The 26,329-nt window shown below is 42.7% G+C and overlaps 1 protein-coding gene across 1 annotated transcript in view; it reads right to left on the bottom strand.

Annotated features, from left to right (window-relative positions):
- ABCC2 (ATP binding cassette subfamily C member 2) overlaps positions 1 to 26,028 on the bottom strand; it is a 61,278-nt gene extending 35,250 nt beyond the window's left edge. Inside the window, exons 1-11 of the mRNA XM_025396839.1 lie at positions 25,857 to 26,028; positions 23,941 to 24,114; positions 16,002 to 16,127; positions 14,669 to 14,803; positions 14,359 to 14,466; positions 13,907 to 13,962; positions 11,132 to 11,366; positions 9,100 to 9,263; positions 7,916 to 8,093; positions 2,133 to 2,387; positions 962 to 1,027 (exon numbers count right to left, since the gene is read on the bottom strand). Of these exons, the coding sequence (XP_025252624.1) occupies positions 962 to 1,027; positions 2,133 to 2,387; positions 7,916 to 8,093; positions 9,100 to 9,263; positions 11,132 to 11,366; positions 13,907 to 13,962; positions 14,359 to 14,466; positions 14,669 to 14,803; positions 16,002 to 16,127; positions 23,941 to 24,114; positions 25,857 to 25,889 (1,530 nt within the window). The 5' untranslated portion in view covers positions 25,890 to 26,028. The remainder of the gene's footprint in view (positions 1 to 961; positions 1,028 to 2,132; positions 2,388 to 7,915; positions 8,094 to 9,099; positions 9,264 to 11,131; positions 11,367 to 13,906; positions 13,963 to 14,358; positions 14,467 to 14,668; positions 14,804 to 16,001; positions 16,128 to 23,940; positions 24,115 to 25,856) is intronic.
- Positions 26,029 to 26,329: the final 301 nt, after the last annotated feature.

Raw genomic sequence — 26,329 nt, 5'->3', positions numbered from 1 at the left:
CCAGCCTCAGTGGGTTTTACAAACTTCAAATTTCTCAGGTGATTCTAATGTGCTGCCAGCATCACAAACTACCGCTCTAGTGAAAGACTAGCAGGAAACCTTGTAAAGGATGGATCAGGCTGACACTGCCTGGGCCCACTCAAGACATCATCGCTGCAGTTTGGAAGCACACAGCACCACTTGAAAGCAACCTGGTACTCCTACCCCCAAATGAACTCTAAATCAATCAAACCTTTAGATCTAACTATCAATTTACAGGAAATAAGACAAATAACTTAGTTTTTTTGGAATGACCAAGACACACACACACACACAGAGAGAGAGAGAGAGAGAAACTGTTGTAGATTAAAATCACTATCAATTAAATGCCATACCATGCATGGACATTTTTTGGGTCCTTATTCAACCTAACCAACAGCAAAACAAACAAACAAAAGGCACGTATGAGGCAAATGGAGAATTTTGATGGTATCAAAGAATGTTAATTTTTTTTTTGTAGGTATGATAATGGTATTGTGTCTATATTTTAAAAATAAGTCCTTCTTTTAGAGATACATACACAGTATTTATGAATGAAAGGACAAGATCTCTGAGATTTGCTTTAAAATAATCAAGCAAGTGTGAGGGGAGTGGGTTTATAGATGAAACTAGTTAGGGCATGCTGATAATTCCTGGAGCTGGGTGAAAAGTTCGTAGGGGTTCATGATAGTCTCTATTTTTCTATATGTTTAAAAACTTCTACAGTAAAGTGTCAAAAACAAAACAAGCTATTTAGGGTGAATAAATAGAAATAGAGGTTCAACAGAGGACCTGAGAGGGACAGGAGGACATGAAACAAAAGTCATGTGACACAACTGGCCGAGAAGCAGGAATCCATCACCTCTACCAGGGTTTGCGAAGGTCAAGAGAGCCGCTGCTTCTGTCCTTACCCACAGAGAGCCACCTACGCTCAGATTCTCACCTTGATTCCACTAAGAATCTCATTCATGATCTTTAAACGTTTGTCTTTATTCTTCATATTTTTGACCTGCCAGGAAAAAAGCAAAAGAAAAACAATATACGCTTCCATGAGAGAGGGCTCAGGTTTGCTGCAGACGTCAGGCCTCACTGCTACTTTGTGACTGTCACTTAGTAAGAACTTGAGGTGCCCAGTGATGGGATTCACCACCCTCCACTCTCTTTGCCCACTCCGTTCCTGCTACACCCATCTTCTTTCTGATCCTTGCTTGTGCCAAGCTTGTTTCTGCCCCATAGCCCTTGCCTGACTGTACCCAGCTCCCAGGCTGTTCTTCCCCTGCCCTTCCCAAGGCTTTCTCCTTTACAATCAGGCTTGTGTCATTCAGAGTTCAGCTTAAATGTCCACTCCCCAAGAGGTCTTCCCTGAACTCATTGAAAATAGCCACCCATTCACTCACTATCTCATCACCCTGTTGAATTCTCTGTATAACACTTATCATGATCTGATATTTTTCTTCTTTGTATAGTGCCTGTCTCTCCACCATCCCACCAGGTAGAATGTAAGATCCATGAGAACAGGAGCCCTAACTCACTACTGTGTTCTCAGAGAAGTAAGATATGCAAGAAATATTTTCAAAACAATTATTTGTAACTTGAATGCAAAACAAATAAGTGAATAAATCATATACATTGTCAAGTCCACCCACCCAACCTGTGAATTCTGGCAGGACTGAGGACACTGTCCACATGGAACCCTCCCACCTGGTGGTAGCGGGATGATTGCCAAGGCTCAGGCTGAAATTTGGATCACTCAGGCGACTGTTCTCTGTGGTTGATTTAGATTGCTGTAACGGAGAAGCAGGGCCCCAAATCACTGTTACTAGGGCAGCCCAGCAGAGCAAGAGGGAAGAATTATGTGCAGCATCTCCGGGGCAGCCCTTCCTTCTCCAGTCAGGCTCTTCCCTCTAACATGAATGCAGGGGAGTGTATATAAACCCTAAGAGTCATCAGAAGATGAAAAGGGAACTCAGAGAAAGCCAAGTACACTTGAGATGGTAGAAAGTCTTCCACCAGCTTTGACTTGCCCAAACTCCCATTAAGAATTAGAGTAGAGTAAGAAAAAGGGTTTACACTTTAAAGAAAGCATGTATTTTTCCGGGTGACTCTTTCTTTACCTGAATGGTCCTACTCTTGGTGGACAGTATCGCATTAATTGGGATTACAAGCACCATCACCCCAACACCTGCTAGGACTGAGGGTCCCAACTCTCTCCATAGGAAGAAGATGGATAAGACAATCTGTAGAACACTTGACCACAGCAAGTGTATGAAGTTGGTCACATCCATGAGCTTCTGGGCATCCACAGACATCAGGTTCACTGTTTCTCCGACGGTGTACTCCTTCCTGGCCAAGTTGGATAGGGTCAATGCCTAAAGATAAAGATTGAAATTGGGACCCAATGACAAAGCCAGGGATACTAGGGAGTAGAAGCAGCAGCTCAGGAAGTGAGATTACAATGGAAGGATGTGCTCCATATGGACATAGCTTCTCCAAGGCACTGTGACTTCTTGCCTCCAAATCTTATACATGGTGTTCTCTCATTCTTGACCACTCTTTCTTCCTATTCCCACCTTCCTCCAACCCTACACATCCACACACTTCTTTGCCCAAAAAACTCCTATTTATCCTTTGGTGTCAGCCGAGATGTAACTTCTTGTGAGAAAACCACCCTGACTACAAAGTTGGGATTAGATACTCGTCCTGTGTACTCTCATAATATCCTGAGCTTACCGTTGTCATTACATTCATCACAATGAACCATAATTACCTTGTTTTTTTCTGTGTCTCCACTAGATGTAAACTCTGTGAGGATGAGGGCATCTATCTATTTCAATACTATATTATGTGGCACATAGTAGAGAATCAAATACTGAAGGATAGAAGAAAAGGAGGGATGGATGGATGGAAGGAGAGAGGGAGGAAAGGAAGGAGGGAACCAGCATGTATTGATTTTGACCTCAGAAGCTTTTGATATGGCAACGTTATTTGGAGTCATACTCTTATGAAGAGGTTGCAACAATTCCCAAGAAGGACAGAGAATTTAGAATGAAGAGAAAAACTTCAGACTTCATACTTTGAAGTAAAATGACTTTTGTAGGCCGGGCACAGTGGCTCACACCTGTAATCCTAGCACTTTGGGAGGACGAGGCAGACAGATCACCTGAGGTCGGGAGTTCAAGACCAGCCTGGCCAACACGGCGAAACCCCATCTCTATCAAAAATACAAAAATTAGCTGGGCATGGTGGTGGGCGCCTGTAATCCCAGCTGCTTGGGAGGCTAAGGCAGGAGAATTGCTGGAACCTGGGAGGCGGAGGTTGCAGCGAGCTGAGATTGTGCCACTGCACTCCAGACTGGGCTACAGAGCGAGACTCTGTCTCAAAAAATAAAGTAAAATAAAAGACTTTTGTATTGTCAGGATTTTTCAGGCACTGTCTAGATGCCTGGTCTTATAATATGGGCTTCCTGTTCTCATGTTAGAGAGGTCAGGAGGTTGATAGCCACAAGTCTGTCACTTGCAACAATGCCTTGCACAAATGTATCAGAGTACTGAAACCAACTTGCACTATGCCACCAAGGCACCATCTGGAGTAGGCTGCATCTTTCTATAAGAAGGAGAGCCACCTTGTAATTCCCAGAAAGACAGTGTGCGGGCTACAAGTGGCCCATACTACTTCCATCTCCTCCTAGAAGCACTACTGCCATCTTAATCCACTAATACATTCTTTGGAACATATCAGGATTCTTGGCTATACAGTAAAAAGAGGAAAGTTTTCTAAAATGTTGGACCACCAAGGTTCTAGAGGAATCAGCCCACTGCTACGCCTTCCTTTTGGTATGGAAGAGGGAAAAACAAAAAACAACTAACAACATCTAATTGCCCTTCAAGGTAATCACTATACATTTCTATTTTCAGTAAATTTAGTCCCAGTACATATCTCAAAATAATAAGAGCTATTTACGACAAACCCACAGCCAATATCATACTGAATGGGCAAAAACTGGAAGCATTCCCTTTGAAAACTGGCACAAGACAGGGATGCCCTCTCTCACCACTCCTATTCAACATAGTGTTGGAAGTTCTGGCCGGGGCAATCAGGCAGGAGAAAGAAATAAAGGGTATTCGATTAGGAAAAGAGGGAGTCAAATTGTCCCTGTTTGCAGATGACACGATTGTATATTTAGAAAACCCCATCGTCTCAGCCCAAAATCGCCTTAAGTTGATAAGCAACTTCAGCAAAGTCTCAGGATACAAAAATCAATATGCAAAAATCATAAGCATTCCTATACACCCATAACAGACAAATAGAGAATCAAATCATGAGTGAACTCCCATTCACAATTCCTTCAAAGAGAATAAAATACCCAGGAATCCAACTTACAAGGGATGTGAAGGACCTCTTCAAGGAGAACTACAAACCACTGCTCAACGAAATAAAAGAGGACACAAACGGAAGAACATTCCATGCTCATGCATAGGAAGAATCAATATCATGAAAATGGCCATACTGCCCAAGGTAATTTATAGATTCAATGCCATCCCCATCAAGCTACTGATGACTTTCTTCACAGAATTGGAAAAAATTACTTTAAAGTTCATATGGAACCAAAAAAGAGCCCACATTGCCAAGACAATCCTAAGCCAAAAGAACAAAGCTGAAGGCATCATGCTACCTAACTTCAAACTATACTACAAGGCTACAGTAACCAAAACAGCATGGTAGTGGTACCAAAACAGAGATATAGATCAATGGAACAGAACAGAGCCCTCAGAAATAATACCACACATCTACAACCATCTGATCTTTGACAAACCTGACAAAAACAAGAACAAAAATTAATTCAAAATGGATTAAAGACTTAAATGTTAGACTTAAAACCATAAAAATCCTAGAAGAAACCTAGGCAATACCATTCAGGACATAGGCATGGGCAAGGACTTCATGTCTAAAACACCAAAAGCAAAGGCAACGAAAGCCAAAATAGACAAATGGGATCTAATCAAATTGAAGAGCTTCTGCACAGCAAAAGAAACCACCATCAGAGTGAACAGGTAACCTACAGAATGGGAGAAAATTTTTGCAATCTACCCATCTGACAAAGGGCTAATATCCAGCATCTACAAAGAATTTAAACAAATTTACAAGAAAAAAATCAAACAACCCCACCAAAAAGTGGGCAAAGGATATGAACAGACACTTCTCAAAAGAAGACATTTATGCAGCCAACAGACACATGAAAAAATGCTCATTGTCACTGGCCATTAAAGAAATGCAAATCAAAACCACAATGAGATACCATCTCATGCCAGTTAGAATAGTGATCATTAAAAAGTCAGGAAACAACAGGTACTAGAGAGGATGTGGAGAAATAGGAACACTTTTACACTGTTGGTGGGACTGTAAACTAGTTCAACTATTGTGGAAGACAGTGTGGCAATTCCTCAAGAATCTAGAACTAGAAACACCATTTGATCCAGCCATCCCATTACTGGGTATATATCCAAAGGATTATAAATCATGCTGCTATAAAGACACATGCACACGTATGTTTATTGAGGCACTATTCACAATAGCAAAGACTTGGAACCAACCCAAATGTCCATCAATGATAGACTGGATTAAGAAAATGTAGCACATATACACCATGGAATACTATGCAGCCATAAAAAAGGATGAGTTCATGTCCTTTGTAGGGACATGGATGAAGCTGGAAACCATCATTCTGAGCAAACTATTGCAAGAACAGAAAACTAAACACTGCATGTTCTCATTCATAGGTGGGAATTGAACAATGAGAACACTTGGACACAGGATGGGGAACATCACACACCTGGGCCTGTTGTGGGGTTGGGGAGAGGGAAGGGATAGCATTAGAAGATATACCTAACGTAAATGACGGGTTAATGGGTGCAGCACACCAACATGGCACATGTATACATATGTAACAAACCTGCACATGGTGCACATGTACCCTAGAACTTAAAGTATAATAATTTAAAAAATCAATCAATAAATAAATTTAGTCCCAGTAGCCCTTGTCTGGGGACAACTCCTGGCTTTGTGATTGTAGGCATTGAAATTATCTAAGCCTTATTTTTCTCCATAAAATAGGGATAATGTACTTATTTCACAGGGCAATAGCCCTGTGAATTGATAGCAAATGTAAAAAATGTTTCATAAGTAGTGAAGCATTGTCTAAACATATAAATTAGTAATTTTCTTCCACTCTTCTAATAGTGATATTTATTTGAATAAAAGTATCATTGAGGGTTCTACTTTATAAATCTCTTTGTTGATTGTAACAGTTGCAAAACCTGGAATATTAAGAATCAAAATAGTGTGAATGAATAATCACAATTATGAAAAAATTGTAGAAGTGTACTTTACTAGCAATGGCTGAAATAGGCTGGTTAGTGACCTCATAACCTGTAAACCAGCAGAAACTCAGTATCTCCAGAAGGAATACGGAGATTGTAAAAATCAACTGGAGGAAGACAAATTCCAGTAGGGGGGTATCTGGGAGTTCAAAGGACGTGACCAGACTTCTGATCTAAAGACACTTGGATTATCGGCCACTGTCTCTCAACGAGCCAACATCTACTCAGGGAAGACAAAGACAAAGTGTTGTTTCTAGAGAGGAAAGCAAAGGAGAAAAGTAGGAACTGTAATAGAGAAGTCACCATGATGGAACTTTGCCATGATGGAATAAAAAAAGGAAGAGAGTCAACTAGTGTTCCAACCTATAAAAAAATTGGAACCTATCTCCTCAGGGATGAATTTTCTCCTCAAGTCTGTAGTCACTGATCATAACTACTGTATTTTCATTTCTTAAGGAACAAAATGGGACTTCATCTTGGTATGGAGGACATGAGGAACATACAGTTGCCTTGAGAAAGTTAACCCTCAAAAACAATGTATCGGCCAGGCGCTGTGGCTCATGCCTGTAATCCCAGAGGTGGGCGGATCATGACGTCAGGAGATGGAGACAATCCTGGCTAACACGGTAAAATCCTGCCTCTACTAAAAATACAAAAAATGAGCTGGGCATGGTGGCATGCGCCTGTAGTCCCAGCTACTCAGGAGGCTGAGGCAGGAGAATCACTTGAACCCAGGAGGCGGAGGTTGCAGTGAGCCAAGATTGCACAACTGCACTCTAGCCTGGGCAACAGAGCAAGACTCCGTCTCAAAAACAACAATAACAACAACAACAGAAACAACAACAAACCACCACCACCAACAAAAAAAAAAACCAATGTATCAGAGGGAAGATGAACAAAATCATCCTAAGGAAAAGAAAAAGCTTCCAGGTCTGCAGAACTCAGTAATCAGCATGAATGTATTTACAAATTGAAAAAAGAAGTCAGGCAGAGGAGGGTTGGGTTAGCGCTAAAGGTTAGAAAAAGAAGTTGCTAGGTGAAATTTGGTCTGGGGAGATGGAGCTCTGGCAAGATTGCAATTTGAGATGGATACAACAGGTCTCTGAGCTGGGTTTCATTAAGTATTTGAGTTGAATGTTGGTGGTTTTAAGAGTTTGACCCTTCACCAGCTTCTTTTCTGACCTTATATTCTTTTCCAAGGCATTTTACCTTGTCAAGAGACGCAGGAAGAGGTGGATGGGTAGCCAAGCCTTCAGGGCTGCAAGGTGGATCCTGAGCACCAGAACAGCTTGCAAGCTTCTCCCTGGGGAGTACCTTTTCCCTCCTGGCCTCTCCACCCATTGTTTGTGAACACACTTCTCATAATCTAATTTCCAAAGAAACATCTAATGGAGGCTGTATGGTCAAAATTAAGTGTTGAGATGAGTTATCATTTCCATCACATTTTCCTCAACCTTGGAATCAATATTCATATTTACTGAGGGGATTTTCTTTGGTGATACCTGCCATATTCTGCTTACCTTCTTATATACAGAAGCCATGATAGCTGTCCGTACTTTTACACCCAGCATGAAGCACAGCTGGAAATAACACTGAAGGCAGAAAGACTGAATGAGAGCCGCAGCGAATAAGAGGATTGCACAGAGATAACCAATCCACAAATATGTGTCACGGTCACTTGCAAAGGAGATCAGCAATCTGCCAGAGAAAAGCCAAGTTAGTTATATCCATAAGGCCTCCAAGGACACCTCTCTCCTCATGCACAGCCAGCTAGACTATGCTACCTGTATACTGTAGGTAACAAAAGTGACCAGAATTGTCCAAAGCCTTTGGAAGACCTAAGCTCCACAGTTTCACCAGTGTCCTTTTTGTTTTGTTTTCTTTTTGATACAGGGTCTTGCTCTGTTGTCCAGGCTGGAGTGCAGTAGCAGGATCATAGTTCATTAAGCCTCGAGCTCCTGGGCTTAGGTGATCCTCCCACCTCAGCCTCCTGAATAGCTGGGTCTTCAAGCATGTGCCATCACATCCAGCTAATTCTTTTCTTTTGTAGAGATGGGGTCTTGTTATGTTGACCAGCCTGGTTTCAAACTCCTGGCCTCAAACAATCCTCCTGCCTCAATCTCCCAAACTGCTGAGATACAGTCATGAGCCACCATGCCTAGCCTGGCGTTCTTGCTTTTACTTGGAGATAAGCAGCAAGAGTGTAGGGTTTATAACCCATGGCTGTGAGAATGGATAACGAAAGAAATGCTCCACATAGCTGCCACTGCAATGCTTTGTCCCTGTTTTTCCCTGCAGGTGGTTCATTCCATAGATCGTGGCAGATTTTGAAGTCTTGTCAAGATTAACCCGAACCGCCCATGGAAGGCTGTGACAGAGAGATGAAGTCAGTTACTCTCCAGGGGCATGCTGCCCACCCCTTGGGCCTGGCTCAGCCCTTAGCAGTTTAACAAGAAAGAGCCCCTAACGATTACCCGGCCCCCTGTGAGGAGAGAGACATGGAAAAGACAGAGGCTAAAGTACACATCATCATACATCTTGAAAACTGCCTGCAGTCTTCATGAACACAAGGCTAAGGTGGAAGAAAATGATGAGCATTTTTACAAAATGGGAATTGAAGAAAAGCTCCTGCTTGCATACACGGGGCAAAAAGGAGGGTGGCAGAGGAGGCCCTGAAAGGACCATCTAAGGCCTGAGGACTCACTTCAGCAGCTGAGGACTCACAAACGTGAAGATGTCATTCACTAGCTTCAGTAGGAACGATTTCAGGAGCACTGTGTAGAACGTTTTGAACAGAGCCTTGATCAACCAGGATTTTGGAACATCTTTTTTGGTCCCAGACTTCTTTTTTTTCTTTTTAATGTCATCCTAGGTACAAAACCAAACAACAGTGTCCACAGAGTTATGTCTGTTCCTGGCCTGAGCAGCTTCAGGATGGTCAGCCTGTGAGCCCCGTGGCCTTCTATGTACAGGTTTTGATCGTCTCTCCCTGGTCTAGTTGCTTCTGCCTTTCTAGCTGCCTGCACTGATCCACTCTCCCACTGCTAATTGATACTTGTAATCTATTTTGGGTTAGAAAACCAGGCAACTAACCTGGTAAGAGTACCATGTAAAAACAGAGACCCATCTGCGTGAGGGCCTGAGGGGCAGTCCTGAGAGCGAAGGGCCTGGGCATGGTGCTGAGAGGCCCTTTCAGTTCTTTTCATGCTTGTGGTTGCTGTGAGATGTTATGGGTTGAACTGTAGCCCTACCCCCAAAAGCTATGTTGAAGCCCTAACCCCCAGTACCTTAAAATGTGCCCTTATTTGGAAATAGGGTCTTTGCAGATGTAACCAAATTAAGATGAGGTCACAGGGGCCCTAATGTGGTATAACTGGTATTTTTACAAGAATAGAAGAGACAGACACAGGGAGAAGATGGTCCTGTGATGGTGGAGGCAGAGATCAGAGTGATGCATCCAGAAGTGAAGGAACACCAAGGGTTACTGGCAAACACTAGAAGGTGGAAGAGAGGATTCTCCCCTCCAGGTTTCAGTGGGAGCAAGTCTGCTATCTTGATTTCAGCCTCCTGGCCTCCTGAGCTGGGCACAGTACATTTCTGTTTTAAGCTATCCAGTGTGGTACTCTATCATGGCAGCCCTGGGAAACTAACACATAGGGCATTACAACTCAGTCACCAGCCTCTTTGTCTATGCTTTGGCCTCCTCCTTACATCCTCCTGAGTCTCATCTTGCCCCAAATTCCAGCTTCTCAGCCTACCAGTGACACTCTCTCACAATGTCTTCCACTGAGGTCCCATCTGATGGGTCTCCCTTGCTGGGACAACTGCCCTGGCTTCCCTTCCAGCTTCTACTCTTGCCCCCAACGATCCATCCTCTGGGGAGTTGCCCAAGTAAGCTCTTTACAACATGAATCCAATCTCATTACTCTCTGCTCAAAACCTTCCACTGGCAATCAGACTTCAGATAAAGTCCAGATTCCTTATTGTGGCCCACAAGGGTCCACACAGCTTAATCCCTGTCCACTTCCTTGAGCCCATCTCACCCCATGCGTACCCTCTCCTGGATCTTCTTGCCATTCCCTGAGTAAGTCAAACGTGTTCCCCTCTCAGCCTCGCATGCCTGCTCCTTCTGACTGGAACACACTTCCCTCTGACTGTCCCTCGGAGGGCCTGATCTCATCATTTGAGTGTCTGTTCAGACATCATCTCCTCTGAGAAGCTTCCCCTGTTACCCTGTCTAAAGTCGCACTTCACTCCAAATACACTACTGCTTTATTTTCTTAATAGCTATTATTACTTTCAAAGAGTAACCTATATATGGGCTTAATATATATTTTCTAGCTCTCAAAAGATGAGCACTCTTTTAGTGCCTGGAATGGTCACTGACACACAGTTGTGTTCAATAAATATTTTCAAGTGAATGAATCAACAAATTGGCTGCTCATGCTAATTTGTACCAAGGTGCAAAATCTAGAAATGCTAAGGTATTATTTTTTTGAAAACCGTATTTCATCATGGAAAATTTCAGAAGTACCTCAAAGGAGAGAGAACAGTACATTACACCCCATGTATCCATCACTAAGGTAGTATTAGTATTGTGAATACCATTAATAATATGCAGTGCACTGAGAAGTATGAAGTGCTGTAAAAATGTTAAGGACAGAATCGCCATGATGCTGATGTACTCTTGCCTGAAACATGCAGCGCGCTCACACAGACACTCAAGGGAAAGTTACCAGGACAAGGACATCTTGGCTTTGACTCTGATTCTTGTTCAAGCCAGGCAGCCTGGCTCCAGAGTTCTGCTGGGAGCTCTTCTGCTGCCGTTTCTGGAGTGCCCGCCTGGCTTTCTGCAGCTCTGTCTTCATGTGCGTTTCAAACTTGCTCACTAGTATCTTGGTTTTCATCTCTTCATCAACTTCCCAGACATCTTCGAGTGTCAGAGGATGCTTGTAGCCTTTCAGAATGATGCTGGAACAAGAGCGAACCACAGGATGAGACCCTCCAGGCTGGGTCAGAGGCTATCTCCACCACTTCTCTCAGAACCTACCTCCAGGTTCTGGGATAGAGGGACAGAAGAATGGGACTAGCCCCATCTCCTGGCCCTTTGAACTTGACAGAGGAGTGGGGAGAGCAGAAAAAGGAACGGACAGGGTCAACAGAATGTGTTAGAAGACAAGAGAAGGGAAAGAGAGCTAAAAGAGCATCACCTTACCCTACTCTTGCTCCTTCCTCCTCAAACACTGGCTGCCTCTCTGCCACTCTGGTATCTCCTTGGGGGCCTCCTTGATGCCCTCAAGAAATAAAGCAGCCCCTGTGGCATCTTTGGTTTTGTGTGTGTGTGTGTGTGTGTGTGTGTGTTTTTCCAAGACAGGAGTCTCACTCTGTTGCCCAGGCTGGAGTGCAGTAGCGCAATCTTGGCTCACTGCAGCCTCTGCCTCCCGGGTTCAAAGTGATTCTCCTGCCTTAGCCTCCCAAGTAGCTGGGATTACAGGTGTGCAACACTCCACATGACTTCTTCTTTTTTTCTGTTGAGACGGAGTTTCAATATTGTCCCTAGGCTGGAGTGCAGTGGTGCGACCTCGGCTTATTGTAAGATCCACATCCCAGGTTCAAGTGCTTCTCCTGCCTCAGCCTCGCAAGTAGCTGGAATTACAGGCACACACCACCACGCCTGGCTAATTTTTTATTTTTAGTAGAGACAGGGTTTCACCATGTTGGCCAGGCTGGTCTCGAACTTCTGACAGGTGATCCACCCGCCTCTGCCTCCCAAAGTGCTGAGATTACAGGCGTGAACCACTGCACCTGGCCCCTGGCTAATTTTTGTATTTTTAGTAGAGACGGGGTTTCACCATGTTAGCCAGGCTGTTCTAGAACTCCTGACCTCAAGTGATCCGCCCAACTCAGCCTCCCAAGGTGCTGGGATTACAGGTGTGAGCCACTATGTCCAGCCACTGTGCCGTCTCTCTTGATCAGGGCTCTTAGCCAGGAGTTTGAGAATATAGATGGAAAATAAATTATATATATGTTTAGAGAAATGGTCTTTCTCTGCCTAGGCTGGAGTGCAGTGACACAACCATAGCTGACTGCAGCCTCAAACTTCTGGGCTCAAGTGATTTTCCTGCCTTGGCTTCCCAAAGTGCTAGGATTACAGTTGTAAACCACCACACTTGGCCTAAATTATATATTATATTGTTATTTGTAATAGCATCTAACTGAAATCTAGCATTTGGAAATCCCATGTTTTCTTTCCTTTCTTTCCTTTTTTTTTTGTTGGGGGTGGATGGAATTTCGTTCTTGTCACCAAGACTGGAGTGCAATGCTGCGATCTCGGCTCACAGCAACCTCTGCCTCCCAGGTTCAAGCGATTCTCCTGCCTCAGCCTCCCAAGGAGCTGGGATTACAGGCATGTGCCACCATGCTAGGTAATTTTTGTATTTTTAGTGGAGACAGGGTTTCACCATGTTGACCAGGCTGGTCTCAAACTCCTGACCTCAGGTGATCCACCCCCCTCAGCCTCCCAAAGTGCGGGGATTACAGGCATGAGCCACTGCGTCAGGCTGAGAAATCCCACATGTTCTCATAGCTCACTTATGCTTATCACTACTTTGAAATTATGGTCATTGTTAGACTCATCACTAGATCTTGTTATTTAATGCATTAATAACTAAGTCTGTGTATTACTAAATTATGCATTTGTTTTTTAAATATTTTGGTAACTATATTTCAATATATTTGGTTTTGTTTAGAATCCAATGTCTTTCATTTTATTTTATGCATTTAAAACACTTCCTGAGAAGGGATTCATAGACTTCACCAGCCTGCCAAATGGGTCCCTGCAACTATAAAGGCCAAGGGTGTCTGCTCCAGATCCTCTGGTAGCCCAGGCCAGCTATTTCACCCCTTACCCTCCAAACCTGCCTCCAACTTTTGCTTTTCCTGTCCTACTGCCTCCTTCCTCTTCTCCTGTGGGACTCCCAGGCTACCGAAAACAAATCCCCCTTCTTCTTCTCCTCAGCATCCCAATCTGCCCACTGGAGGGCTTGGATTAAGTTGGTCTGTAAGTTTTAACACTCTCTGACTCTAAGTAGAAGAGAAATGGAGGTCACAGGATTAATTTAAAAATTAATCTTTTGGTTGGGCGTGGTGGCTCATGCCTGTAATCCCAGCACTTAGGGAGGCCAAGGCAGGCAGATTATGAGCTCAAGTTCTAGACCAGCTTGGCCAACATGGTGAAACCCCATCTCTACTAAAAATACAAAAATTAGCTGGGCATGGCGGCTCATACCTGCAACCCCAGCTACTTGGGAGGCTGAGGCAGGAGAATCGCTTGAACCCAGGAGGTGGAGGTTGCAGTGAGCCAAGATCACACCATTGCACTCCAGCCTGGGCGACAAGAGTGAAACTCCATCTCAAAAAATAATAAATAAATAAAATAAAAAATCTTTCTGTCACTTTCAGAGGAGTGAGAGAGTAAGGATACAGACAACCCATACTCCAGGCTTTCCTACCTGTCATACCAACTGTAGGTAATGCTACTCAGAAACGAAGCTGTGGATGATGGATTCTGAAAGACACAAAAAAATTGAAAAGTAAACCAATTGGAGACAGGAACTGCATGGGACTCTGAAATCTGAAACTGATTTTTTAATGATATAATGTTGTGCTAGAAACTAGATATGATGTTAAAGTCAGCTTATCAACATGTGTTTATTTGGAGACCCTAAAGCCACTAGTAGAATGATAATCAGATTTTCTGGCATAGATATATGAATGAGTTAACTATGCTGACAATTGGCAGGTGAAAGCAAAAGTCAGCATTTTAATACTCTCATCACTATCTGTTTCCTTGTCATAAAATGGTCTTGTGGGGCCTCCATGAGACTCAGACTTCTTAAAGTTATATTCATTAAGATATCATCCAATTAAGTAACATATGAGATGGGCATATTTAGAATCTCACATTTGATGACTCATTATTTTCTGAAAATGCTGAAAAGATCAGCATCAGGATCTGGAATCCATAGGAGATGAAGAACAGGCAGGAGTAGGCCAGATTAGAATTGTCACCCTATGAAGAAAAAAACAAAGAGGAAAAAATGAGCCTTTTGTCCAAATGAAGTCTACATGGCCCGTATGTATCAATGCTTGTGATTAAAGCCTATGATCAAATCCCTGTAGTACAATTCGATCCCGGAGCTCAGTTTGATGTAATTTACTCTTAAAAGATGCCCCGTGGTACCTCCTCGTGTCATCCACTCTTTCTTCCTTACCTGCAAGAGTGTCCGGATCAGAGTCTGAAATTGGAAAGTGCCACAGACTATTGAGAGAACCCAGAATACGGACAGGAACCAGGAGTTTTTCTGTATACACCATTGTCTGCTGTATTGGATCAGCAAAACCAGGAGCTGGAGAGAAATTCACATGATGTTCTGAAGAATACTGCCACTAACCGAGGACTCAGGGGAGAAGGATGTCAGAGAACATGGGAAGAAAGAAAGGAGGGCTGAGGGAGGAGACTGCCGTGACTAATCTGGCCAGGTAGAGAGCACACAGATGCTAGGTTGAACATTTCCCCCCCATGACATCCAGCTTCTTCTTTCAGTGCCTCATCTCTCTCTATGGACCACACTTGAGTGGGATGCTTGCCAAGAATGTAGAAGGTCACTATCTGCATTTTAGTGGAGTTACTTTGGGAGCTAGAAAAACCTTTCCAAGATGCACGAAAATTAATTTCAGACGTTACGGTAGTAAGGTCGGAAGACAGGTTCTCATTAATTAGGTGCAAGGCGTCCGTAGCTTGATTTTCTAATATAAGATTAAGCAATTAATTAAAAAAAATTGCCCTATATCATCTACTTTAGATATAATAAATTAAATGTTGATTTCCTAGACCTAATGCTGTGCTCCTAAAACAGCATTCTGGTGGGGAAAGAGCCATGATTTATAACATTTGCCCAGCGAGGATTGTGCCGAGCACACGGTCTAAAGGGACCACTGCTACTGAGACCCAGCTGACACTGCTCTGCCTGAACGTAGGTTTGCAATTGCCAGACATTCTGATTTTTCAATAAAGTTTGAAAGTTCAAATAATTATGCATCATTAGTTGCCACTGAATTGATGGCAATTAATTAAAGTGTTATTTAAACACTGTCTAGGCCCACCCCCTGAAAAAATGCCTGCAGGAGAGACATTAGTTTTCTGATATCAAGTTTATAGAAACTCTAAGCTCACTGATCCATTGTTTAGAGTCATCAATCAATTTAAAAATACTATTTACAGCATTTAAAATATTCTTTTACATCAAGAATCTTAGCTCTCCTCTGAGACCCTTAGATGGCAAGATATGTGGACATAAGATATACATCTTAGTCATGAAAGCTAATACTTAACCTAGGGAGAAGGCTCTATACATTAATGCTCAAATGAAGATGAAAAGCTAAAATTAGTTTCACCCCATTCCAACCAAGCTTTGCCTCACTATGGATCCCGTGAAAAAGACAGATGACCTTGGAATTAATTTCATCCCCAAAGAGTACATTTCAGCTAGATGCCTGTGGGTAATGAAAAGGGAAACACAGGGCAGAAGCGGTGATAGGTCTTACCCATGTGCCTAGGTAGAGGCTTGGATTGGTATATCGAACAGCAGGGACTGTGGCTTGTCCAGAGTCTTCTGTGAGTACAAGGGCCAGCTCTATGGCTGCTAGAATAAGAAGAAAACCAACAAATACCTGAGAAGGGAAAAAGACCACTGTTAGGAGGATATCATTCTTTATAAGGCTCTTAGAACATAATGGTTTCCAGTGATGGATAAGAAAAATGGTATACAGTGATTCAGATAACACAATAAATATTTCTGGAATGAATGGATACCTACAGTTCAAGTGATAGAATAATGTTCAAAGTATGCCATGATCATTGTTTTTGAGGAATGCTGAGTGTGAAGTTTTAAAATATGTCTGCAGACTTTTTGATATTCCTTTCTTCAAAGAGCAGAGCTTAATTCCCCCTCCCTTGAGTGTGGGCTGGGGACTTAGGGATGTACTTCTGGTGAACAGAAAATGGCAGAAGTGACAGTGTGTGACTTCCAAGGCTAGGGCATGAAAAGCAGTGTGGATTCTTTTTCCTTGTTCTCCGTCTCCGATTGCTTACTCTGGAGGAAGCTACCAGTTGGGTCATGAGAACACTCCAGTAGCTCTTTGGAGAGGTCCACCTGGTAAGGAACTGAGACCTTCTGCCAACAGCCAGTGAGAAACTGAGGCTTCCTGCCACCAGCCACGTGAGAGTCATCTTAGAAGCAGGTCTTTGAGCCCTAGTCAAGCCTTCACATGCCAGTAGCCCCAGACAGCACATACTAACTTCAACCTCATGAGAGACCTTGAAGCAGAACCTGGGTAAGCTGCTTCCAAATTCTTGACCCACAGAAACTGTTAAGATTTAAAGAATTCTTTTTTAGCTGCTAAGTTTTGGGGTATTTTGTTGCACAGCAATAGAAAGTACTAGGTTTTAAAGGCACTATTCCCTTTCTTAGGCCATAGGTTTTTTGTTTTTGTTTTGAGACAGAGTCTTACTCTGTGGCCCAGGCTGGAGTGCAGAGGCACAATCTCAGCTCACTGCCACCTCCACCTCCTGAGTTCAAGTGATTCGCCTGCCTCAGCCTCCCAAGTAGCTGGGATTACAAGTGTGCGCCACCACACCTGGCTAATTTTTGTATTTTTAGTAGAGATGGGATGTCACCACGTTCGCCAGGCTGGTCTCAAGCTCCTGACCTTAGGAGATCTGCCTGCCTCGGCCTCCCAAAGTGCTGGGATTACAAGCATGAGCCACCACACCCAGCCCCAGTCTTGATCCCAGATAATGCCAGTCAATATTTGTCCTATGAGCTCAGAAGACATGATGATACACATTATACTGTTTTAAAGGCCCACATCCCCACCTATCAGGAGGGAAAATTACTGCCTCCACTGAGGAAATATACCAGCATCTTAGCCATCAAAACAAAGATATTTATGTGGCACCATCTTCCCTCCCCTCATCCTTTTATGCTCCTACCCATCTACCCTTATTCATTCTTTTAAGTCTCATTTATCTGGAATGTCTCAGGCAGAGATAATGGGCCCTTTGTAATGAAAACCAGCCAAGGAAGGAGATGAATGCACCTTTACTTTAACTAACAGGATCAGTGCTATTATTTAGTAAGGAGTAGAGTCAGAGACATGTTAATAACTGGAATGCATTTTTTCAAGTATATAATACGCTACAGGGTGTCTTCCCCACAAGAGACTATGCGGTTTTGGAAAAACAAATAGCTTTATAGGTGGTACGTTATGGTTGCCTTTAGGTAAACTAGGAGGTAAAATAGAGCAAGCTAGAGCTAAGGCACCTGCCATTGGAGATGACTAGAGGATGCTAACCAGCAGCCTACTCCCCAGGCTAGGGAAAAGGAGGGGGCCTTGCCACAGACTTATATATATTAAACTCATACAATGGATTTGAAATACACTGAGCAATTTATATCAAAAAAGACCGGTTAACTTTATAAAGAACTTCTACAAAGTAATTTAAAAAAATACTCTAATAACTCAATGCAAAAGAAGAGTATATAATATAAATGGATTTTTTAAAAAACACAAAAGGCTTTAAAACGTATGAGAATATGCTTAACCTCATTAATATGAGAATACAATTTGAAAGTATAATGACATACCACTTTTGCCTAACCAATTAGCAAACATCAAAAAATGTAATACAAAGTTGGTGAGACCGAGGAGAGCCTCTTTGGAGGGCAGTTTGCACTGTCTATAAAAATTATGAGTTCACGTATCCTTAACTCAGTCATTTCATTTTTTTGAATTTATCCTATAGATGCACTTGAATACACAAGTATATACAAAGCTGTGGATTGCAGCATTGCTTATGATGCAAAATATTAGAAACCAATGACACTCATGGCATATAGGGCACATAAATTATGGTACATTCAAATAACAGCATCTCAAGGAATCATTACAAAGAAAGAAGCAGACCTTTTGTGGGATTGAGCTGGTTGTCTCCTGTTAATGTGGAGGGGACTGACTTCATCCTGGCTTTTTGATACTTCTACATTTGGAGAAATTTTACATATTTCTCTAAGATCTTCTACCTAGATACTTAAATCTTAAAGCCTTAGCCATTTTTACAGTCCAGCTCTTTAATTTTCCCCCACCTTTTCTTTCTTTTTCTTCATCTTTTTCTTTTTCTTTCTTTCTTTTTTTTTTTTTTGATATGGAATTTTGCTCTGTCACCCAGGCTGGAGTGTAGTGGTGCGATTTCAGCTCACTGCAACCTCCACCTCCCGCGTTCAAGCGATTCTCCTGCCTCAGCCACCCAAGTAGCTGGGATTACAGGTGTGAACCATCATGCCCAGCTAATTTTTGTATTTTTAGTAGAGACGGGGTTTCACCATGTTGTCCAGGCTGGTCTTGAACTTCTGGCCTCAGGTGATCCACCCACCTCAGCCTTCCAAAGTGCTGGGATTACAGGTGTGAGCCACTGCACCTGCCCTTCCCCACTCCTTTTCAATAACACGAGTGTGAGCCCATCCTGTCTCCAAAGCCTGCCTTATTCCAAAGCATCCAGTTCTAGGGACTCTTTCATCAATGCCTGTGACTTGTGGCCCTGATGAAAGTTATCCATCCTTGCAAATGACATCTGAGGAGGTGTCCCACTCAGAGGCTCTCTCCTCTTCCTTCCTCTGTGGATCTATTTATTCAGGAAAGCCCTAATTCTTCCACTAGTCTCAAAGTAAAACTACCCACTTCTGCAGAGAAGAGCACAGTGAAGAATGAAGATAAGGTCTAGGAGAAGAAACAGCAGACCAGATTCATGTTCTCTCCAGCCCAGTTGTGTGTAATTAATGATGGATTTCAGAGATAGAAACACTGCAGCCTCTAGCAGCTGCAAGAACTTTACAATACCCTGAACCTTAGCTACAAACAGCATATGAGCTAGTTACAGAGAATGAAATCTAAGAGGTGGTAGAAAACCAACTGACCAAAGAATATGTAACAGTATGACTCAGGGCTCAGCATCTACAGAATACCCAGGCCTCTACTCTTCCTACCGCCTGGGATGCCTGGGGAACACATCTGGAAGCCTTCCAGTGTGGATCAACCATTCCTGGAAAAGTCAGACCTGACACACAGAAGACTAGAACAACCAGTCCCGGAACAATCGGTTTCATAAATATGGGGAGGAATCTTGGTAGTCCTGCATGCAGCTCCAGCAAAATTCTCCTGCCAGTTTTTGAAGGCTGTCTTGGAAACTGCTGGGGAAAGCTATGATGTAACACAGCAAACCACTAAGTATTTCAGTGCTTCACAAATCATAGATTTATTCTTAAATTACTCCCTGAACATGCAGCCTGAACATGTGTTGAGATGAATATATTAACTCAATTTCAGTCTGGGTAGTGGCAGAATCCTTCCTTTTTCCCTCCCTCCCTCACAGGATTTTTCTTGTTTTACAGCCCTGTATTATGCCTTGATAGGTTCTCATTGTACCTATTGGGTTGATTTTGGGGGTGGGATATGACTGAAGTCTAATCAAAGAGGTTTCAGTAACCTTGGCTGCTGTATATGACACAATAGATGCCTCTGGCTATAGATAAGTAGATACAATCTCGTTGGTGTATCTTTAGGATTTAGAATCTAACTTTAAGAATAGGAAGTAAAAAGTATAAAGATGAAGGATTATTCCTACTTTGTGGGATTGGGGGGCTTTTACTGATTTAAAAAAACTCAATTGTTCAGGTGAATGGTTACACTATAATGCACTTCACTGATTTCCTCAGCCCCTTTTAGCTCTGTTTTACCATGACTCCCTAATTTGTTCGTTACTCTAACATTAATGGAATGATGTTTTGTATTTTGTCGCATCATGGTGGTATCAGTACGAGTTTGGCTGCTTAGGTACAAATGAATAACATATCCATCAAAAAAGAGAAACACGCAGATTTTTATGCACTAAAATGGAAGGAGCTCTAAGTCACAGAAAAGCACATATGGGACACTAGCATTTGTGTGAAAAAAATATATGTACGTAGCTGTTTGTAAAAGCGCAGGCTATTTCTGGAAGGAGATACAAGGAACTGGTATCAATGGTTATCAACTAAGACAGGAATGAGTGACTAGAGTACTGTGTACCCTTCTGTCCTTTTCTATTTTGTTTTATTTTATTTTTGAGACAGGGTCTAGCTTTGTTGCCCAGGCTGAAGTGCAGTGGTGTGAACATGGCTCACCGCAGCCTTGACCTCCTTAAACTCAAGTGATCTTCCCACCTTAGCCTCCCGAGTAGCTGGGACCACAGGCACATGCCACCATGCCTGGCTAATTTTTAAAAAATATTTTTTGTAGAGATAGGTTTCACCAAGTTGGCCAGGCTGGTCTCAAACTCCTGGGCTCAAGCAATTCTCCCACCTCAGCTTCCCAAAGTGTTGGGATTACAGGCATGAGCTACTATGCCCAGCCCCTTTTGTACTTTTTGAATTTTGTGACCCTCTGAGAATTATCTGTTCAAAAGATAAGTTAAATACACTCACACCCCCATTAAAAAAATAAGGAAGTGATATGAACAGACAATTCACAAATGAAATAGACTTAACAGATTAAAAAATCAACTGCATTAGTATTCATAAAAATGCAAAGTAACTCAATGAGATGTCATGTTTGCACATAAAAGTTTAAAATAACTCAGTGCTGACAATGGTGCAGGCACATGCACTTTAACACATTGTTGGCAAGAATCTACGTTGGCAGTCTGCCTGGGCGACAGAGTGAGACTCTGTCTCAAAAAAAAAAAAAAAAAAAAAAAGGAGTGAAATATCGATACATGGTACAGCAATGGTACAGCACAGATAACCTTGAAAACATTGTGCCAAGGGAAAAAAGCCAGTAAAAAAAGACCACATATTATATAATTCCATTCATATGAAATGTCCAGAACAGGGAAATCTATAAAGAAAGAAAAGAGATTTAGCGGTTGCTAAGGATAACGGGAATGAGGAGACGGGGTTAAAGAGAATGAAATGTTCTAAAATTGACTGTGGTGAAGTTTGCACATATGTGTTAATATACTGAAAAAAACGGAATTTTTTTTTTTTTTTTTGAGACAGAGTCTGAAGCTGGAGTGCAGTGGCGTGATCTCGGCTCACTGCAACCTCCACCTCCCAGGTTCAAGTGATCCTCATGCCTCAGCCACCTGAGTAGCTGGGGTTACAGGTGTGTGCCACCGCACCAGCCTAATGTTTTTTTTTTGAGATGAAGTCTTGCTTTGTCACCCATGCTGGAGTGCAGTGGCATGATCTTGGCTCACTGCAACCTCTGCCTCCCAGGTTCAAGCAATTCTCTGCCTCAGCCTCCCAAGTAGCTGGGATTACAGGCATCCACCACCATGCCCGGCTAATTTTTGTATTTTTAGTAGAGACGGGGTTTCACCATGTTGGCCACGCTGGTCTTGAACTCCTGACCTTGTGATCCACCTGCCTTGGCCTCCCAAAGTGCTGGGATTACAGGCATGCGCCACCACGCCCAGCTGAATTTGTTTGTATTTTTAGTAGAGATGGGGTTTCACTGTGTTGGCCAGGCTGGTCTCAAACTCCTGACCTCAAGTGATCCACCCACCTCAGCCTCTCAAAATGTTGGGATTACAGGCGTGAGCCACGGCGTCCAGCCTGAATTGTATTAAATGGGAGAGCTGTATGATATGTAAATTATATCTCAATAAAGTATTTTGTAAAAGAGTTAACTAATAGCTTTTATTAGGATGGGATATTGGTTTGCTCATTAACCAGCTTCTTCTTGGAAGCTCCAGAAAGTGGAAGAAGCCTCCTAACTTGATTGCTTCTAACCTCAAACAATGACTCAAATCCAACGGTACCGAGAATGTTGTTAAATGTGCAGAGTTGTTCAATGTTCAGAATATTCAAAGTCTAACATACGTTTCTTTCCTTTTTTTTTTTTTTTTTTTTTTTAAGAGATGGGGACTCACTATGTTGCCAGGCTGGCCTCTAGTGATCCTACCACTTCCAGCTTCCAGAGGAGCTGGGATTACAGGTGTGCACCGCTGAGTTCAGCTCTAACATACTCTTAAATCTACCACTATTCCTAGAATGCATTTAACACCAACATTCAACAAATGTTGAATTCCATCTGAGTGTTTCAAACATGCTAGGTCCTATGATGGGCACTCAGGTCAACAAAGGAGACAGTGACCCTGCCCCAAGCTCTGAGACTGTTCTTTTTCTAATCAGAATCCAACAAAACCCACGACCAACCCCGACCTCAAAGTGTCAAGGTGAAGTCCACTTCCTTTGGCCAAGCTCTTTCCTCCTTTTAAGGTTCCAGATAACCTGAGTCATTGTTAGGTATGTTCGTAGAACAATGGGATCTAGTTTGCCTTTCTAAAAACCTGTTGAAAGATAAGGACTGACAGAGGCTGGGTGCGGTGGCTCACGCTTGTAATCCTGGCACTTTGGGAGGCCGAGGCAGGAGGGATCACTTGAGGTCACGAGTTTGAGACCAGCCTGGCCAATATGGCAAAATCCCATCTCTACTGAAAATACAAAAATTAGCTGGGCATGGTGGCGTGCACCTGTAATCCCAGCTACTTGGGAGGGATTGAGGCATAAGAATTGTTTGAACCCAGGAGGCAGAGGTTGCAGTGAGCTGAGATCATGCCACTGCACTCCAGCCTGGGCAAGAGTGAGACTCCATTTAAAATAGTAGTAATAATGATAATAAAGACAGATAGAAAAAAAAAAAAAAAAAAAAAAAAACTAGTGAAAGGAAGCAGATGGAAGATTTTCTGAGATAATTTTACTACCTCAAATGGGGGTCTTGGGTTCCCACAAGACCCCTCCCTGAGTGAGTTGGTGCAGCTGGCTGAGGGCTCCTCCCCTCCTGGCCCCTCCTGGGCCTCTCCCACGGACCTGTCCTTTCTGTTATTTCTGTACTCGTGCTTGTCACTGTGCACACTCACTCTTCCTCCCTCTACTGTGAGTGACCATCCTGACTCATCGAATACGTGGGGAAAATGGAAATCTTATTTCAGATCCAAGTTTTTGAAGATGAGTGATAGTTGGATTGCCTCAGTGGGGCTGGAGATCCATTATCTAGTTCATTTTCATGAGGTAAGTGCCAACTGAATTACAGTCCACCGATTTATTAGAGCTGTTTAAAGACAGGTGATCCCGTGTTCATTTCTCAAATGCTATAAAGATAATTTGATTGATTATATGCCCTTTGTGTTTAGGGAACCCGATATCCACAAGAATTAAGAGTCACCATTCTTATGCAAAAGTCAAAGCTACTTTGATTTAAGAAATGCGGCAAGGGACCCATGAGAATTAGGGTAGATGGAGAGAGGGAAACCCAGAACCTGGCTCTACCTGAGATAATGGCACCTGGGACAGCTGCTTAAAGACAAGGAACAGGACGCTAAACACCAAGAAAATATCTCTACTCTACACCAAGGAATTAGAGTTCAGAAACAGTGGTGTTATTTTACCTGTTTAGCAAGGTAGAGTTTGGTGATAGAGGATCTCTTGGTCCTGGATTTATACACGTGGAGAAGCTGCCAGGGGGCCAGGAGCCATAGGAAGCCCAAGGGAATCCACACCAGAACAGTTTGCTCAAAACAAAGTGGCAGGTCTGCTTCTGGACTGTCCAGGAATGAGGAATTCTGGAGACCAAAGGGGAAGGATTGTTGTATACATGCATTGTGAAGACAGAAAACCATCCTGCAGCACATCTCACTGCTTCCAGACAATTTAAACTCAACTCCATATCCATATCCAGCCTTACCCTTTAACTATCCATATTTTCCTATTTGTGCACATTGATACAAATTCACCATTTAATGACAAATGTAGTTACTTTCTGGCCAACCCACCCTCTAAACACCTGTCTTCTTGTGATTCTCAGTGAATTTCTGTACCAGCTATCCTGAGTAAACCTCACACTGCATTTGCCAAATTATAGGATGAAGAAGGGCTGTTTCCCAGTTTAAAGGAGAGAATAGTTCTCTGGGATATAAAAAATTATTCAAGTTTCTAGCATTAACTGAACTCAGTGGCAGATATTCAAACATGCAGGCGCCATGCAGGGAGAATGCTTAGTCACACTGTAGCATTTACCCTCTGATGGCCCAGAGCGCTTACATTAAAAACCTGTCCAGTTTCAGCACAGCAGGGACAACAGCATTGTTAGACAGAAGGCTTACTACCAGCAAGTTTTGTGCAGTCTTTGCATTCTGCGATAAATGGAAGTGTCTTGTGAAGTGGAAGTTGGGGGGTGGGAGGTGGGCACCAATTCTTGTCTCTGAGTCACATGAGTGTAGATTTTTCTCTTCCCATAAATAGTTAAAATTTGTTTTATACGGTTATTTGTACAGACTCTTCAAAGAAATGGTTGCGATGCCATGACCAAGAAAGTTGGTCAGGTAGTTAGTGCTCAGAAAGAATTCTCAAGAGATGGCCTGTCTAGATACTGCAGCCCATGAAGACCCACCTTGCCGTGGTATACACTCCTGACCTTGAGGGCCTTGGGACCCAGGTCCTTTCTAACACACGAGGTGCTGCCCAGGTGCTCTGCTATCTCATCCTTGCCCCTCTCACCTCTACATAAGGTTATCAAATGCTATAATTCAGAAGAATCACTTAAGATACTTAAACTATTAATTGCCCCAGGTTATTCTGATGCTGAGGCTAGAAGTTTGCAGATGACACTGTCTCACTAAACCCTTACCAAAATCACTAAATCTAAGGTCTTTTTTTGTTTTCTATTCCACTAGACCTTTGATACTGTTGACTGGCCTTTATCTTGACATTTTTTGCTATCTATGACTCCATAATGTTACACTGTTCTTGTTCACCCTCTAAGTGGTGTCTCTTCTTTTCCTGAAAAACAGTGTTACCCGACTCCAGTTGTTCAAAAATTATTTCAGTACTCATGATGCCCAAAGTTGCATCCCTAGACTCAACTTCTAGTCCATATCATTAGTTGCCAGTTCTTCTAGAACTTATCATTATCATTTCAACATCAACATGTCTCAGCAAGACTCAGTCACGACCTTCTCTTCCTTCTACTAGCAAAGTATGCAACAACAATTCTCCTTCCTCACACTGATAAAATTGGAAGGTTTTTACCTGTTTCTTTTTAGAGAAGGCAATTTTGCAACTAGCTAGTACAAGAGTCTGAGATAAAATAAACATATGACAGAATAAATTGCATTACCTTTCCCAGATCTTACATCCCTTATATTCTCTGGCGATATTATGAATTATGCTTTCTAAAAAGCCTGAGCTTTAGACCAACTGCACCTCTAACATTTCTGGATCTTGTTGGTGGCCACCCTAAGTTAACTAACTACCACTTGTTCTGAGTCTGAGAAGAGTCAATATGAAGACAAATGTAATTTCTCACCCAAAAAGTAGAGTTGCAGAAGTCCTCCAGCATGATTCCTGGACTGCGTCTGGAACGAAGACTCTTCTATTAATATGACTGTGTTGTTTTTTCTTTACTTGTTTCCTCAGAGAAGGTGGAACAGGAATTATCTGCCATTCTGATGTTCTGTGTAAAGGATGACCTTTCATCCGAACCATTTAATCGTTAACCTTGCCTAGATGCATGTTACGTTGAAACAGTGGATGGACATGTGACTAAAAAGCCCTAGGGACAGGGAGACTCACCAGTTCCCAAAGTACAAGAGGCCTCTGGAGGAGTGGCCGTATATGAAAGGAACCACTGAAAGATGTCAAAAGAGCTGGCCAACAAGTCAGGAGTGCACAGTCTTTCATTTTCCTAAGGACATATGACCCACAAAGGGCAGCATCAGTGGAGGGGCAGGCACCCCTAAATGTGCAGTTTCGCTTCTGTTGTAAGATCTTAGAGTTTAC

The sequence above is a fragment of the Theropithecus gelada genome, chromosome 9 (genome assembly GCF_003255815.1).
Source record: "Theropithecus gelada isolate Dixy chromosome 9, Tgel_1.0, whole genome shotgun sequence".
In the NCBI taxonomy this organism is placed as follows: Eukaryota; Metazoa; Chordata; class Mammalia; order Primates; family Cercopithecidae; genus Theropithecus; species Theropithecus gelada.
Note: the sequence above shows the minus strand (reverse complement) of the source record. Positions and strands in the feature narration are given on the sequence as shown.